Source organism: Mizuhopecten yessoensis, unplaced genomic scaffold, assembly GCF_002113885.1.
Source record: "Mizuhopecten yessoensis strain PY_sf001 unplaced genomic scaffold, ASM211388v2 scaffold11173, whole genome shotgun sequence".
NCBI lineage: Eukaryota > Metazoa > Mollusca > Bivalvia > Pectinida > Pectinidae > Mizuhopecten > Mizuhopecten yessoensis.
The window spans coordinates 1762178-1781780 of record NW_018408916.1 but is presented as its reverse complement, the minus strand read 5'-3'; the positions used below and the strand labels follow the sequence as shown (position 1 = coordinate 1781780).

General features: G+C 36.8%; 1 protein-coding gene across 1 annotated transcript in view; it reads right to left on the bottom strand.

The window, feature by feature from the left end:
* Nucleotides 1–19058, bottom strand: part of LOC110467403 — a 60304-nt gene extending 41246 nt beyond the window's left edge. The window contains exon 1 of the mRNA XM_021524548.1: nt 18829–19058. Coding sequence (XP_021380223.1) covers nt 18829–18833 — 5 coding nt within the window. The 5' untranslated portion in view covers nt 18834–19058. The remainder of the gene's footprint in view (nt 1–18828) is intronic.
* Between the last annotated feature and the right edge of the window lie 545 nt (nt 19059–19603).

The following is a 19603-nucleotide window of genomic DNA, read 5'->3' as shown; positions in this document are numbered from 1 at the left end:
GTGTAATTATCGTTAAGTGAAATAGATCGGTACGTCAATTAGCATCAAGACTTCATCCCTACTCTTGAACGCCTGAAGTGGTATTTTCCCAACATTATTACTTTCAATTTCGATGCGTAATAAATGGTAAACATTCCATCCGTTCCTTTGACTTCATTCCAGCAAGAAGATTATGATATTTTTATTCATTCCAAATGTTCCAACTATTTATAAGGGCGTGTCCTGATCCTATGTCCCCGTAATCTGGAGTATATGAGCGTGTCACAGATATCGTCTACGACCTATGATAAGATAGGTGATCTTGGTTGGCTTGCTTCATGTCAGACATACCATACATCTTCGATTAAATTCCAGGTAGGTTGTTAAGTATGGATGTTTTTTCAAAATAAACATAACTAGCAATGTACTGAAAAAGTGTTTATATTAGCGCACTAATAATTCAAGGGAACGTCCTTTCTATTAAAAGAATAATATATCAGCGCACCGTTTCTACATACGCAGATTTTCTTCTGAACATTTGTACCTATGTACGTTTACTCTTAGCACTTTAACGAAGAAGCCGAAATAAAGATACCGCTAAAAGAAGTACTTTTACAGTAAGCTGTAATCTCTCAATCTAACTGATCATTCTTTCTACAATACATTGCTTGCGAAAGGTTCATGTAAAACTTATACTTGTTTCTTTTCTTGTCTGTGGTAGAAGTTTCATTAGAAGTAGAAAGTCTGCCCAGACGCCATAACATTTTAAGAATTGAATTTCTGTCAAGACGTTTATACAATTCTTTCTATACCTGACGATTCGTTTTACGTTAAGGTTGAAGAAAATGAAACGGAGACCAATAATTGGCAGAGACGTACTGTTAAACAGATAACGTGAAAGTGGCTTAGGCTGTATTAGAGATACACAAGGGTGCAGACAATCAATCACTTTGAGAGGCTTGAGAGGCGTGTGATGCGACAGCAGACCCAGGATTACACAACCAAAGCTACGGTCACGTCTAGACATAAATGGTTGTCAAGCAACCCAACTTCCAAAATGGCTTTGCCTCTTTCTACAAAGATTGAGGTGATGTATAACTACATTTGATATAAAGCAATTTGTATTAAATGTAGTAATCAATAGCTGTGAGTGCTATACACATGTATAAGCTTATGTTTAGAATCAACGTCAAAGTTGTATATAATATGTTAAGAGCCCAGAGGAGGGGAGGGGGCTTTGACACTGGAATTAATTTTGGGTGTTGCCCAAATTTTTGAACTCAGAAAAAGACAGATTTTTGCAAACAAAAAATTAAATTAATTAAATAATAAATTAGAATTGTCATGTCGGTTATACATGTATACTACTTTCTGGCACCAACAAATAAATAGAACTTTATTATTTCTGAGATTGTGACAATTAGTCCGAGCAAGCGAGCCGATTTTTTTTTCTGAAGATGTAATGCTAAACTATTTCAAGCACTGTCGTGCGTAGAAAGCAAGAATTTATGGGACATTATTTCCATTGACAAACAGATCGAGTGAGGCATAGAATAGTTTTCTGAGTTTGCGGCATTATTCCAGGTTATATTTTATAACATAGAGTATGAATATTTTATGATGGCCGAAACTCTCTTGAACAATGGTAAAAATGTAGGTTTTTGGTTAAAATGTTGATGTTTGTGTCATGCCCTTCATGTGCATGTAGTTTAGGCGAGCATTTTGGCAATTGAATATTGATTTATTTTGTCATAATTATGAATTATGATTTAACTGTTTGTCTTTTATTGTGTTCGCATACATATGTACATGGGCAACACCTTATGAACAGGATAAACATGCCAGGCTTTTATGCTAACATTGATTATTATGCACCTGGTAAAATTGATGCTAAGGAGGGTGCTTTAATGTCTTTGAAATTTTTGAAATTTATATTTTTTAACTGGTATGATAAATCACTCGTGGTCACCTGTCTGCCCGATATTGCTTATTTAAAAGCTGCAATTATACATAATTTACACGATCAGTTTATTCAATCCTGGTTTAATAAAATTGACACCTCATCCAGAGGACGATTGTACTCTACATTTAAATATCGCTTTGGTTAAGAAGACTATGTGATAAGATTAAACGCAAAAGATAGGAAAACTATCTGCAAATTTAGAACTTCAAATATTAAGCTTCCAGTAGAAACAGGAAGGTGGGTGGGAATTCAAAGACAGGACAGAATATGCCCACTTTGTAATACTGGTATTGGGGACGAGTTTCATTATTTATATACTTGTAATAACGACACTTTAGTCAAAATACGGGAAAAACATATTCCGGCCTATTTTTACACAAGTCCAAACCAACATAAAAGGAAAGGAATGTTCACAATTTTTATTATGAAATTGTTAAAAGGTAGCGTCAATACGCCAGATGTAACATTGGTAGTGCCACATTGGCCTACTCAATCATGGTTTTCAAAACTAACAAAACACCTTGTTGATTGTATTTTGTTTTACCCAGGGATCATCGGATATTGTCTCATCCGTCGAAGAAAATCACAGATCTTCCCAGGACCCGTCTACTGGCCTGTCGGCTTTCCGCAAATCGATTCAAAGCTACCAACTTTCGGCAGCGACTGAAGACATCATCATGTCGTCATGGCGAAGTACAACTAAAAGACAATATGATGTATACATTGCCAAATGGATGGACTACGCAGGTGGACGGAGTATCGATCCCTTTTCACCCCCTGTGGGAACTTTTTTAGACTTTATGACAGAAGCATATCACAAAGGGGCAGGGTACAGCACACTTAATACTGTGAGGTGTGCACTGTCATCCTTCATTTCTATAAATGGACAACCATGCGGTAAATTACCGATTATTAAAAGATTTGTGAAGGGTGTGTTTCAACTAAGACCACCAAGACCAGCATTACGAAAAAAACAGGTGATTTGGGATCCTCAGATTGTATTGGAACATATAAAAAGTATAATTGTTAAGGATGCTACACTGAAAATGCTGTCTATGAAAACAGTGGTGTTGTTGGCATTGCTTTCAGCACAGAGGACACAGGCATTGCATTTAGTGGTAAACGAAATGTGACATTAACTAGAGACAGTGTTAAAATCCGATTCGGGGATGTATTAAAACAAACCAGACCTGGTTTTCACCAGGCAGAGCTACTTTTGCCAGCCTTTGCGGAACAGGAGCTGTGTATAGTCCACACACTTTCTATTTACATAGAAAGAACCAGGACGATACGCAAAGACACTACTAAACTTTTCATAAGTTACTAGGAACCACATCGAGCAGTGTGGATCAGATGTGTCCTTGGTAGTGCAGGGGTTGATATGACTATCTTCACCCCACACAGCACTCGTGCTGCAGCCACCTCAGCAGCATCAAGGGGTCATGTCCCCATTCCAACTATTCTGAAAACAGCAGGATGGATTCCACTAGTGTTTTTGGATGTTTTTATAACAAACCATTGGTACAACACGCAGGACTGTTACCAAGTGAGAGTGTCCCTGCCCCATAGATATTGCTCAGTGACAGTACTGCAAGGAACAGTTTAATGTAATGTATATAGTGTATATACCTTATTATCGTGTGAAAACTGTAATAACTCTATCCTAGACCTAAAACATTTAATATGGACACTGCATGGTATACATTTACTTGTGTTTCATTCATTATGGAGCGACAAGAACTGTTTACAACTTTATGCGACTGTGCAGTCGATATCTCGTTTGTTTAACATACATGTAGATGTATTATGTGTTGACTTTATTACACAGGTTAAATTGGTTTTCTGTGTTTTTGTCGTTTTTCTGTTTTTCTGGTTCTATCTTACCCGTTCGGAAACACTCTCTTTGAACATCTCATGTGACCCCTAGTACCGACAGAGTAGAGAACAGAATTGTTAAATTAAATGAGACTTACCTGTAGGTTGAAATTTGATGTCAATTCTGTTCTCTCCTCTGCAGGTACATAGGGGTTACACCCCACCCTTTTTATTACCCTCCCTTTGTCTTTAGTTTATATATGTTGTGGGGGTTTTAACTCTGGGACGTTTGGGTGAAAAATCTCTTGATCTTTTTAGTTATTGCCAGAGTCTGGTACACTGGTTTTAACCAGTGCACATTAAGTAGGTGTAAGCTTATTTGTTCAAAAATTAACAAAAGTACTTTAGTGTCTCTATTCTAAAAGTTTTTCTTTGGTTTGCTAGTGACATTTTATATAAGTTGAACACTGACTTATTTGTATGCAACTACACGTATATATATAATTATGTACCATGCAATGATATAGAATGTTTGCCTGTCATGCACTCAAACTATGTTATATATACATGACCTCTTGTTACACATATTATGTGTGTCTGAGTGAAATAAAAATCTTGAAATCTTGAATCTTGGTGATCATGTGTAAATGAAACCACAGGTGAAAATACAGGTTTAGTTTGGTATAGTCCTCTCTCAACGGACAGGGTGATCACCACACCGTGCCATTAGAACACTAAGATTAGGTAGAGTCAGTTCGGTGAGCCTTGACCACTGACCTGACTGGAGACCCTACTAATATATAGACAATAGAGGATTAATCCCCTATTGTTAAGAGTATAAGTAGCGGACTCCTTGTTTTGGCAACATCCTTAGGCATATATAGACATTCAAACTGCTGGCAAGGGGAAGACATAGAACAACATAGTTCAAGGGATGGTTGATATTAGAAAGAAGTCCCATTTGAAATAGAGGAAAATCTTCAAAAACCTTGGTCTAGATTATTTTTGGACACAGAAAAAAGGGTTATGCCTGGGTAACTAGGGCAACACCCCTGGGTCGTCCGCCACTGTAACCAATAACAACATTTCCAAACGTTTAAGTATTCTTAACTTACAATATCAGCGTTACATTTAACATACATCCATCCCCTCGACTTTAAACAAATATGCTCAATTAAAGAAATATAATTTGAACACGTAGTACAGGCGTTCATTTGTTTGTTGCCTCCCACACGCTCCAAAACCTTGGAAAAGCCTGCAAACCAGAACTATCTTAAGACTATACACAACGAAATGATAGTTTACAAGAAGAAGATTTGATATAATACTAAGATACGACAAAATACATTCGTACACTGTATTTTATTACCGATAAGGTGAGATAATTTATGAAGCTTTAAGAATGAAATTATCTTTACAGGTGTAACAAAGTACGATGTGTATATGCATCTGGTAAGCTTCAATTATTCAAGGGCAATTCACGCAGATTGACCAATGAAAACTGTCATAACCCCATGCTAGAGATGATAAAGTTACATTTTCACGCTATTGAGTAAAAACATCAGCACAATTTTTTGTGTGTGAATATAGTCGGTCAGTAGATAGCCTAACTATGAATCACGATTCTAAGAACTTTATCTGCCATTAACACAGATACTCTGTTGTTCCCCGTGGACGGGTTTAGGGAAAGAACACAAGATATATTAAGCATGAAGGCTATTATTTCAGGTTCCCAGGAGATACATAATAAAACAATTTAATAAGATAATAAGTGTCAGATGGTCATTGTTTTAAGAAATGGGGTGATAGCATTGTGTAAAGGGTGTAGTGGGTTAACCGGACGTTTACAACTCTGATAGCTGGAAGTGCTGACGGTACAGGCGCGTTCGGTGAGGTAAATTGTAGTATCAGTCGCCCCATAACGATATCCAGATAGCGGGTGTCAGAATTACAGAGAACGTATCTGATAACTTGACTATAAAATCAATAAGACAACAAAGCTACCCTCAAACGTGTTAACCCGCGAAAGGAGAATTGATAAAAAGAAAACAACTAGCCCCTTTGTTGTAAAAATTTCTTCGTGGCACATAACCAAATAATTTGCACTCTCACGGGTCAGTGTTATCGTTCAAGGCAAGTGAGGGAAACCCTAAAGGCAACATTATTGAGTTAACATTGACTGAGATTTGTGAATGTAGCGTCCGATATCAAGTACAATCAATGCTAGTAATATTGATATTTTGGAATATTTGTTATATGTCTTATTTGTCTTTAAACATGTGGGTTTTTTTAAACTTTACTAAGTATTTTATATAAAAGAAACATTTCTTTGTAACTTGCTGCTTACAGGTTTTGTATAAAATAATGTCTGAATACTTTATCAAGCTTTGCATTTGACTAAAATGTTGCTCAATGGTTTTTTTTCATATATTAATTGTCATAAATAACAACAGGGATGTATTAATGTTTATAAACTCATCAAAGCAAAAATAGCACAATACATGAAAATATTACACATTCAGATAGTCTATATGGAATAATAGTTTATGCGTTAAATCATAAAAGAGTCAAAAGGTGAAAGATTGACCTAGGGGAACCGATATGATTCCCTTAGAGACTGTTGGATAGATGAAAATATACATGTATTATCCTCATCGGGGAGCGGAAATACATCTATTGATATTTTGATAATTTATTTTTTTAGAATATTTTCAATCAAAACAAAGAAAATATATTGCGGTTGTTACACCTTATGTTCACAAAAAATACAGGACTTTCAACAATAACAATTTTTAAAAAGTCTGCATTTGTGTGTTACATCATTTACAGATAAAACGAGTTCATACTGCTTTTCATACGTAGTTAAACAAAATTTAATACTCCATCAAATTTACTTTGGAGTATCAGAGTGATGTTTTCGAGTAATAAACCGTTTCCGTTACTTTATTGACATTTTTGCCAGTATGAATTGTATAGCATACTTATAATTTAATGATATTTTACTCCCTATTTAATTATCGAAACCGTAGAACCTAATATTAGCATAATCGGAACCCTTTGAGATTTAAAGGTTACCATGAAGTATGGCTTAAGATGACATATAGAATCAATTTGGTCAAGTATAGAAGGTGTTTTATGACGAATTTATGAGAGTTAAAATTCATAATCCATAAAATTCGAATATCTAGATTGTGCTTATAGTACAACGGTATTTGGTTACTGTTAAGTGTGTGGTGCTACAAAGTAAATAGTAACTCAGTTCCTAATTTTTTACGACTAAATAAATACAAATACTTACGAAACTAAATAGGAACCACCGACGTTTGTAGGAGATCATATGCTCCATAAATCTAGATAGATATCTCCTACAAATTGCAGACATTGCTGATCGTCGCTGTTCTTTATGGCCAGGGCGATAGAATATCACTTAATGTAGACCATGAGCCAGGTTTCTGAGCGAATTGCAGCCAGGCGTTTTGAACTCCCTGTAGAGATATCGTTTCTAACTGTAGTTGATTATATGGTTGAAAGCTTGGGTAATTCATCAACATATCATTTATGTGTACTGTATTGTAGCTGTCGAAAGTGATAGAAAAAACTTAAGGCACGCACATGAATGCACCTGTATTACCTGTGATTCATAGGTAACCGAAGGGCAGTACCTTTATGTTTACCTGTAATTAACGGGTAAACAAAGGGCAAACTATGAGTGATTACCTGTAATTTATAGGTAAACAAAGGGCAATATATCAGTGATGACCTGAAATTTATAGGTAAACAAAGGGCAATATATCAGTGATTACATGTGATTTGCAGGTACACCAAGGGAAATATCAGCGATGACCTGTAATTCACGAAACTTGGGAATATATACAGTATGTCAAACATGAAATACGCTGCACCATCAAGCAATTGCGTCCTTCTAGGACTCACGGGTTAAAAGTGGAAATCAAAATGGGTCTAAACTACTGTTGCAACATAAGGGGGTGTAATAATATCCCTTGATTACACGAACTTCAAAAATTGGAAGAGTATTGATTAATTTTAAATAAATATCGAGTATATTGTAAATATTATGAAGCATGCCATTACTAAGAAGAGCTAACTGTAGCTATCAACGTCACTCAAACCTCGAGTACTAAGTAACCAACAATCAGACTCTACCACCATACTGTATATCTTTGACGAGGAACGATTAAGATTAAAGAATGCTGATAATTAGATATGCAATAACTATAAAGACTGTAAAATGTGAATACATTCATAGTGGTATGAACCAAAGTCGGTTTCGTACATATTACACGAAGCCCTTGGCAAAAAGAATGCCGTTCAACCCCCTCAAAAAGCTACGTCAGACACATAGCGGGGATATCGACGTCGTGCCTCCTACACGGTGTGCAGTGATACCACTCTATCTTGTTATCCTGGTATGTTGTCTCATTCCAAACTGATCTACTTATGTCAAGTGGTTTGATTCAAGACATAGGACCTCAATACCACTCTGATGATGGCCTAACACCAATTACTAAGCGTGTGTACGTGCAGGGCACGTGTGAATCAACTCTGCGGTCTACATCGCTGTAGTACCATTTCAATGACAAACGATTTCAAACACTTGAAAAGCATGTCTGAAATTCAAGTGTTGGTTTTGACTTCGTAATCACATATCATGAGAAATCACGTATTTATAATTGGCAGTGCCATTCATTACCACCGCCCCCGGCGTGTTATAGCGCCGTGTAATTTACCGATCGCACGTTATCAAGATCTCATCATGAAGATCTACTTCACATGTGCAACTATGCAATCCTATTTTATAAGTTTTTGACTTCCGGAACAATTTCATATCACATTTTCTTGTATGAGTGTTTATACTGCCAATAATGATTAACTTAATCGAAACAAATATTTACATTATCATCTATTGCCTTCCTGGTGGGTTTTTTCTTCAATAAAGAACACATTTTTCCTTATGGTTAGACATGAATAGCGAAAGAGTTTAGATTAACAAGACCTTAATATATATCGATGGCAGGTGCTATGTCGGATTTTAAACTAGAAGTTTGGCAAAATACAAGGAATAGAGAGCCTCTGTTACATTATTAAACATCTTCGGCTTAAAATAAAGTTCACGTATCTCGACATTTATTGTTATGTCGACGTGCTGAAGCAAAGAAATACGCTATCAGTATTCATGATATATGTGGCTTGATCACGTCATAAAATATCAATTTTACTTTCATTAATTATGATAAAGATATTTTACAAAAAAATATTTATAAAGTCAAAATAGAAAGTAATCGCCCTAGTTCTTATTGCGGAGTACGATCACAACAATAAAATTGGTTTGCACTTAACTAGATTAAACATTGCATGATAAACATCTAGGTTTATCAAACTAAGAACTGAACTTTCGTGGAAAGGTTCGGCGCCTTCGACACGAATACCTGATAAATAAGAAAATGATCGGGGCTAGCTGTAACGGACATAATGGACCAAATCTCTTATTTATTGTCTGGAATTGGGATCAGGGCGACCATCTTGGGAGTCTGTAGTCCTGCCGTGTCACGACCGACTGGCTGTGTGTTTGGCTACACTAGACTCTACAACACCCCCGAGACGACGGGTCGGGTCAAAGAGGCATTATTCCACTTCTTAACGACAGTTTTTTTACCACATCGGGAAAGCTTTAAAATATATCTCCCATTCTGCTGTACTCTGTTGTAAGGTCCGTAAGGAGGAATAGACCATGATTCTACTTATACCACATTAAGGTTTAAACTGTTTCAGCCATTTGAGGGTAGAGTGTACTTCGGATAAATAGGGAGCTCGCGAGCATGTTAATACAACTGGTAAACCGCTACCCGTCTGTACTCACAAATGGCCGCATCTTATATGCTACACAGACAAAATAGTCAAAGCCTCGCTCTGTAATTATCTTTCATTTTTTTCGGGAAATCTGATAAATGATCAACGACTTAAATATTTACGACCTCAATACTGATTTGTAAAATTCTTGACAATCAATTTTAGGTACATAACCATAAACAAAATTCAATTTGACTTCGCCAGTTTTTATCTACGTTTACTGAATGCTGTCCGTGGATCTAGTTGTTAAAGCCTGGTCGACTTGACGCCTCTTTAAAATATCAAAATATTATATTTTTTGAAATAAATATTTGTCAATTAACAAATGTTTTTTGCTTCTTTTCTCGAAGAAAAGTGATGGGGTAGTGGGCGTGGAGTCTTGTATCGTTCTCTATAGTGAACGTGTGCGATTTTTCTTTACATGTATTAGTTAAAAACAATGAAGCTAACTATGCTGTTTAGAAATGAACATCGATGCTTGACTGCATTGTTTGTATACATATACATTTAATTCTGTAAATCATTATTTTGTAAAGTCATTGTGATTAACAGTATACAACTAACCATAATTCTAAAAAAGCAGATACATATCTAGATTCGTTTCCAAATCACTGAATGGCTTTAGATTGACATTTTGTTTCATGTTCTTCAGCATGAAAAGTTGTCCCAACGGCATTTTTATGTCAGCCTGCCATATATCGAATGTCGATACCACTCGGAACGCTACTAAAGTTATGGACCAAGGCACAGTACCGTCAAGGGAACTAGTACGCTCATGATGTAAAATCTAAGTTACGAAACAGGATTAAATTCCAGAACTCAGAGCTTAGAGTATTTTATAGTGCAAAGGATACCAAGGTCGATACCAAATGGCTGCACTGTGCTTGACAGCCTCATTCAGCAGATAGGAGCGGCCAGGCATTGAGCTGACTTACGTAACGACATATCCATACAATGTCGGTAAATGTTATCAAAAAAATACAAATACAGGTCTCGACATTTTAACATTGTTTACTGCTCCCAACAAGAGCCTTAATACTTTGGTGTGGCTAGTGTGGGAAGTTACAACTGAAACAATAAACGTCAAGATTGCAATCCAATCGCTATACGAAGCAATATTCACCGTGCATTGTGTTCTGTGCACGACAAACAACTAGTAACCCCTGTTCTGTTCCAAATCCGTCTGTTCGTAATCCTCATTAAAACAGTACCAAAATTTAAACAGACTCCAATATCCAAACTCATTATCCATTTTTACCCAACTGCTATGCATGCCGTTGATGGACCAAATGCTAGCTTCGGGCAACATGTGTATTTTTTTATGCAGTTCTGTGCAGGAAAATATCAAGTCAGGACTTTGAACTCACCTCCAATCAAAACGTTCAACATGAAAGTTGCAACGCTGTCTCAATCAAAGAGTAACTATGGCGTGATGCATTTAATATTTATTAAAGTGTGCCTGAAATCTGAAGAAGCAACAGCACGGCCCCTTTAATGTTAACGACAGTTTTATCTCGACATTCTTGTGCACGCGCGAACCTCGTAATAGCAATTAATGTTGCACCGAGATGACAGGACTGTGGTCTGTGATCACCCGCTAGGAGGCAGGCCTCCCGGGCACGTGATTCATTCGGATCGCACAGGCGCTTGTCGGAGCCATCATGTACCTTGAAGGACATTGGGAGGAGAATCTTTGATAAGTAGTCACCTACAGGGAACCCTTGTGTAGGAGATAATGATGATACTAGTCGTATATTATCGCATCTCTGTTGCATCCACGCCCACAGCCATGTTGTTACGTAACGCGAGACAATCTCCATTGAAAATGCGAATACCTTATAATCATGGGCTATCGTAGTCGATGTGTTTCAATTTCTAAAAATACAGGAGTGATATCAGATGCATACGTTTATCACTAACATATCCTCTATTACAAGGAATCAATTGTAAACATGAGTGATTTTAATTACAGCCAGTGTGTTATTCTTGCTTCTTTTAAGTTTAATCACCGGCACCAGTAGTAGGAACGATATGGGACCTAACGATTGAAACAGGAAAAGAATAAGAGGAAGTATTGAGATACCATTAAAAGATGAAAAGACATTATGAACCTCCTCCGTTTACCGGAAGTGAAACATGGTGTTCCGGTCAATTATATATATGTAAATTTGATACAGTGTATGAACCTTCCTTTTCTAATTTTACACGCGCATATTTTTACGCGAAACAACGCAAATCTAGGAAAGCCATGACATTGAGTTATGATATGACCTCCATATATATAATTGACATTATAAACCACGCATGCACTTCTTGGAAACGTGTCCATCGTCGTTTCGACTAAATATGAAGGTGAACGGCCTATGTTTACACTAGTAAGACATAGTTGTATTGCATGCATTTTTTTACAATTGGCAGTTTAGATTCATTTGCGATGACATGCTCTTGAACTTTTCCCAAAGGAGTACTTGCTAGTGATTTATCAAAGTCTGCGAGTCCTGATGCCAACGAGTACAGTACTGTTGAATCACGTGCACGTGTGTACGTGTGGGGTAGCAGGACGCCAGCGACCGGGTCGTCTGCAAAACTGTTTCGATATTGAACGATGGCAATAACTCCCTTCAGACTGAACTGTGATAGTATTGACCCCCTGTTGTACACAGCGGGTCAGGATTGATAGACAAAGCTCACGCAATACATGCGGGAAAACTACATCATTTTATACACGAGCGTTCTAATGAGGATTGCGGTATTGTTTCTTTGATTCCACACTTAAATAGGCGAACTATATTGTGCATTACCACAATCGTTTTAAAAGCTACCAATGTGTTTTCCCCATTGCTTGTCGTTTCTGAACACGCCGATTAGTATCCGATAACAATGGCGTCTAATATCTTTGCCACAGTATTTAGTCCTAAAACTACTGAAGGATGTCAGTTTGTAGATATTTATTTCATTGTTTATTTCGTCGTTCCCAAAAAATCAATGGCAAGAAACATGACCTTTTAGCACCAGATCGATATTACATAACATGAAATTCGCGGGTAAACGACTCGTTTTACCGACGCAGATTTCCAAATCGGGTGATATAGATACGAACTTCAATTACTTTAGCGTTCGGATGTAACCAGGACACTGTGTCAAGTGTACATACAACTTAAAAGTTTCAGGTTATATATAGTATAATGTATATAGGATAGTGTTAATAAATGATTAACAGATACGTCCATTAAGTAGACATTTAACAAAACTCCAAACGATGTCCCGAAGTTGAACATGTTTTCCAACGACCGATGAAACGGTAATTGCTCTATATATAGCGGGTGTGGGGTAATCTGATTCGAGAACATCAACTATAGCCGACGGATAAACAGTTGCCTCCTCTAAGTATCGTACGCCAAACCAGGATTGGCTTCCTGAAGTCCCTAATACACACGACTGTTCTTGGTGACTTCCTAATATGCGTTAACACTAACTCATTTGTATTGGCGATTGGTTGCTTGTTTGTATGACTGTTCGGATTAGTACGTTGATCCGCACTCCTGTTGTTATGCATGGCGATTCTTGTCCCCATGTATATTAGAAACGTTTGACAAGAAAGGACAAGAAAGTGAACGTAGACATTTCGTTATAAGTTCGGCCTGCAATCGGTTGTATAGGGTTTAATGTCCATTAAACAATTCAGTTCATTTAAGGACGTGCCTTCGTGTGTGTATGTGTGACGGAGGCATGACATGTTGGTGTGTTTGCCTCTTTGCGATAGCGCTGATCTGATGCCGCCTTTATAGTGCTATATCACTAAATTACCATGCCGAAGGAACCCAGCATAGCGTTCCAACCGGTCACATGATACTGACAACAGGTTACCGAAATGCTGAACGTTACAAAAAGTACATTTCATATAGCAAAAGCAGATTTTTTATCACAAAAGTATCAGTTTCCGATAATCAATGTCAACACTAAACGAAATGATATACGGTAGCAGCGACTGAATTGTCAAAGTGGATATTTGTGGACGAAGTTAGGATGGCAGAGTAGATGCTGATTTAATAATGTGTTGCAGATTTACATATTTACCATTATTGAGGTATCCATATGTATCTACCATTACTGATATGACGATTTCGTCATACAACTAACTGTTAACTTGTTTAGGAAAACGCCATGTCCTTACCTTAGTGTCTGATGCAAATCAAATTAATATGAAAATAGACCGTATATAAAACAGGTCCACAAACCATGCAGGGACATAATTAACAGATCGCAAAAACTGATATAAACAAATTCACCAAGTTCTACCTAGTACATGTATCGATACACAAAGTGCACGGTATCGATCAGATCATAAATTACGTGCTTCACCAACGACACGAAACCGCCCGTCATCTGACGAAGCTGAAATAATTGTGTTAATAGTACCTTGTCCCAGAGTAAGGCCACTCCACTGTGATCAAATCGATCCCAGTGCTGTCCTTGTAAATAATAGATTTTGCTATTTATCCTTCTGAAACGAAGGTAGTTACTGTGACCCATTTACGACAAGGGATAAACGTATTTCTCGTAAGTCACTTGTTTTAAAACAATAGACTCCACCTAGCAATTGACTATCATATAAAATGGCAACAACTATTTCAATTGCCAGACACTGGTCCTTTAATTACAGGAACATTCAAATTGAAATTGGTCGATAAAACACGCCAAGCGTTCAACCAAAAGTCCGTCAGTCAAAAGCTCGTCCGCGCGACACATAAATATTCAACTAGATGCCTGCCTATACGGTACATTCATATTCAACTAGATGCCTGCCTATACGGTACCTTCATATTCAACTAGATGCCTGTCTATACGGTACACTCATATTCAACTAGATGCCTGCCTATACGGTACATTCATATTCAACTAGATGCCTGCCTATACAGTACATTCCTATTCAACTAGATGCCTGCCTATACGGTACATTCGTATTCAACTAGATACCTGCCTATACGGTACATTCCTATTCAACTAGATACCTACCTATACGGTACATTCATATTCAACCAGAAGTATGTACTGCATAGAAGGGTAGACACTTCTCTATATACGGATACGGGAGTTTTGACGTATAGGCGAGTGTCGACATTTATTTAACTGTTATTACTATTTATCATATTTATCAATTATGGACTTTAGTCCAGGTGAATATGTGTTTATACATCGTATGAATCTGAAAAGAATATATTGACCGAGACGAAGTTAGATTCTTATAACCGCATATTCACCAAAATAAAAGTCCTTGATTATTATATAGGATATGAAATTATATTATTTTATATTCTTAAACAAGATGGAACGTAATAGAATCGTCAAGAGAAAGGTACTGATACTGAGAGAGAACATTGTGACGCTACAATATTGAAATGACGTCATTAGGAGTATATCAACCTGGTGTTTCTAAATATAGTAACTCCTAGTCATTGTCACAAATCACCGACATCTAAGTGATAAAATTTCAACCAATGAGAATGTAGGTAAAATGTTGGTCATCTAATAATCTTCAAGATGTTTGTATTCGTATACCGTCTTAAAATAGTGCGTTTTACCAGGGATAGGATGGTCTCACTGGAGGTTCAACGTGGTTGAATAACCGATAATAAGACAATGTTTAATAGCCTCTATGTTCATTTGCCTCACATTCGAACCAAATAATTGCAAGAACTCTAACTGCAATAAGACGTTCATTCGCGTCACAATACAAACACATACAGCATACATGGAACTTTATCGGTCTAAATCCCTTTGTACTTTTCACGGCAACTCAATAAGTAGATTAGAAAAGTGGTTCGGAATAAATCTAGAATTAAGGTAAATCGGTTTTCATACTAGTAAGAACATCCCGCATTGTCTCACGAGAATGTGGTAACGGCTGTCATAGGGATCACGTGGTCCATTGGAATGATCTACAGCCTTGAACACAATCCTGGCGTCTCCCTGAACAGATATAGTCGTTGATGTCTTCTTCGCGAGCGGGGTTACCTTACGCAACTAATCAGAGAACGGCTTAAGAGTATAATGAAATTTAGTGGCTGTACATGATCTATACGTTCGCGTGTAATGCATATCGTACCACTCTCCGTACTACAGTACAGTATTGCGGTGTTACTAATCACACGAAATACCCATTGGCAAGGAAGTGACATAAATAAATTATAGTATTAAGTAAACGTGCAGGAGGTCCTCATCAAGCTGTTTTATTTTGCGTGAGGAAATTTACCTCACACTTACCGCATACGTGTAGTTATGGCCCTTATAGACACGTTAATGAAGAAAGAAAAAATTGAAGTCGTGGCATTGTTAGATACGAAACTGAGGCAATGAAGATATTACCAGTTCTGTGTAATCGCTATAGCAATTGTTCAATTCTACCAAAATATACAAGTTTGTGTATTGTGTAACTTCAATCACTCAGATGATTGAGACAAAGGAACACCAATAAAGAAGACAGATCGATGAAATAAACAGATACATCCACAAATGTTACTCCCCAATCGGGCATGATCTTCCTTGTGTTGCACAGCTTCGTTTTAAGGAGAATACGATAACTGAAGTCTTTCTGTTAAACAATTTCATTTGTAGGCGTTGTTTTTTATTGATTCATTAACGGCTACATCAAGTCTGGTGATTGTTTTCATGACAGTGCTAATTTTGTGATTTTCGCGGAAGATTTAACCCGCGAATTTTAAGTGACAGTGAACTTATCAGGTCAAGTAACACTTCAGACATACAATGCTTGAACCACTTAACTCATTCACCCTTGAAGACACATTTGAACTCTTCCAATTCAAAGGTTGGAATAGTTCATTATGTTATTCAGAGGTGAATGATTTAATCACAGTGCGACCTTACAATTTCCATAAAGACGCGAAAATAACACTACGCGGAAACAAAGAAAGAGGAAGTTTTGTTTTCATTCTGAAGTGCCTATGTACTTTTCAAACCAGACTTCCACATTTGTCCGGAAATGATAAAACACTGCACTCCACTACCAGCTGGCACCAAGTCAACTGTATGCTTTTGGCTTACTAGTAATCTTCAGCCTAATCCTATGTCTATCAAAAAATTAAACTGAAATTCATTGAAATGTTTCCCTGCACCCATGATAATACTTAATAATGAACGGTCTTAATTATTAATCCCGAAGGACCTTATGCCACGACCTGTATGTTATATTTTCAGTTTAAATGTATTTTGATTATATTAACCATCATGCATTCAAACTTTTTCTTACAAGATATATGCTTCATCCATAACGTTTGACAGGTTTTTATTTCGATTATAAATTAGAGGCGTGTCATAGTAATGCATCAGATGTACTTACGTTTAGAACTCTTTTGGAAAGGAGGTTAATTCACAGTAAGGTGGCCTATATACTTAAGTTTGTAAATCTTGTGGAAAGCAGATCATGGTCATAGTAATTTAGCATATATATCAGATGTATCTTATATTTTGTAAAGCTTGAGAAAATTATGTTATATTCGTTACATTTTCTGTAGCTATTGTGTACAAAAATTGAATGTCAATCGTCTGTAGTCATAGTATAGAGATGTCAATGGCATTTTTTTATTTTTTTATTTTATAGTACCTAAACTTAACACAACTTCAAATGACGTAACCAAACCATCTGATGATGTTCCCTATTTATTATAGATAATTATAATTTAACATTTCTTTTAATATCTGTCATTACATAACCAGTACGTGCATTGCATGCAATTGTAGGAAACGCTGTGAGTTATACAAACTCTATCGAATAGGGCGAAATACCAATTTCACTTTGAAGAGTTTATAATGTCCCCCTGCACATTTCCATTTTTTAACTAGTTAGTTCATGTACGCCGATTTCTCGACTACAGTTTTGGTCATTTAATAGTTCAGTTCTATATACCTCGATTATATCAAAGACACTCTTTATTTCGAAGTTGAGCCCACGCGACTTCGGTATAGCGAGGTTTTGTATTGTGCGGTTAAACATGTGTAATCCGAAACTCAAGAAGATGCAACATACATGTATAGGTCAGATAAGGGAGATGTCGGAATACACAGATTGGTTTGGTATTTTTCATTATAAATGGAATTATATTATTATGTCGGATTAGACAGGAATCCGGAGTACTCGGGTTCGGATAAGACAGGTTGCACTGTGCATTGAAGTGGCTGATGTAACGAACAGTACACATTATGCGATTTCGGTAAAAGAAATAGGGAATGTAAAAACAGATAACATAACAAAATATAAAAAATTCATTTGAACTCCAATCATTGTACTTCAAAGTATGTATAAAAACACGATGAGATTCCACTACTAGTAAAAACTTTGAAAAATTAAAATATAGCAATTGAAACAAATTACATGAAATTGGAGTGGTTGCCCTACAATTAGATGAGGTCACACGGCACAGACCCTGTTTCGTTAGAGTAGACCCGCCACACTTAATCTCACATGCATCCCAGCCATGTACGAAATACGTTTGTAAAGCGCATACAAGATTGTTATCACAACTAAATTGACATATACACATATCCTCTGATATTATAAAGTTTTTTTCCGGCATGTTTTGCAGATTAAGCAATAATTTCAGTCATATGAGTAGACATTTATGATTTTTCTATGTGTGCTGAACATCATTCTCTATATGACTAAATAAAGTTCTATCAAATTACGCTTAGATCCTGACAAAATATTGATTATCTTGGGGCGTTCAAAGATGGCAAAATTAAAAATCGTTTCTATTCTCTTTACAAGCAAGGCTAAATAAAATAAAAACAAACAATTCATCAGCAATGTGTTATTTAAAAAGCCCTCGGTTTCTTTTGAAAAAAAAATCCCAAAAAACATTGGCAATTTTTTCAAATTGGCCAGATGAAAAGTATAAATGTTTAAAGCATTTCATAGCAACCTATTAGTAGATGTTCATTTCAAGATGATCTGAATCCCCGCCAGACAATGTGCGAAACACGTGTCAATAATGACCATAACACACATGCATGCAGACCGATCGGTTGTGATAACAATCAATTCTTACAGTGACGCCAACTTCCGGTTGCAGGTATCCGTCACAACGCTACCATACATGTACCAAGAAGTGCCGGTAACTATGTATGCTACAAACTTCAGGCAATGACTACCTTACTGTATCTATATACAAACTACAAGATAAGCCTACCTCATGGTTCCCCGTGACTGCAACAGTATAACATCCGAAATATATATATAACACTGTCGCTATTCTTGCTCCCGAAGATACAGCGTCTGTTGTTAGGGTTCCCCAGCGGCCCGATCCGTCTCCTCCTCTGCTCCCTGCCGATACAGTGGCTGAGAGTCTAGTCGTATCAACGCTAGACGCGATAACCTGGTCCGGAGGCTGAGCAAGTCTCTCCAATCGTAGCAACCGACTAGCTGATACTGTCACGTACACTGCAGTAACGGACTCTTTTAAACATTTTATCAGTCCGCGATAGCCACACATGTTGGAGAGAAAAAATATGTCCTATTTTGTAGCGGTTGGTAAATTTTGTGCCAGAGTGAGAACGGGCAAAATTTTACTGACAGTTGTATTAATTGTAAAAACATTCAGTTGACTGTATTAATTATAATTACTTAACCAAGATTGAAGATGACATCAAAACCGCCATGACTTTTTTCTCCGTTAATCGTATTGCCTTACATTTAACGACGTAAATCGTTAGTGTTCATAATTACCTCCCTTGAGACTAATTCAAAATCTGAGGTTACCAGCACGCCCAGTTATTAATAAAAATGTTCTCTGATAACTCCTCGTTAATGTTGAAATAAATTTTGTGTAGAGTTGGGGGCTGAGGGATGTTACATGTAACACACTTATCAAGAGAATTCCAGCATTGCAAAAATAATCAATAATCAATCAACATTCTGCAGACTTTTTCGCGTTCTGATCGTTCAAAGAATTCAACGAGTAGACA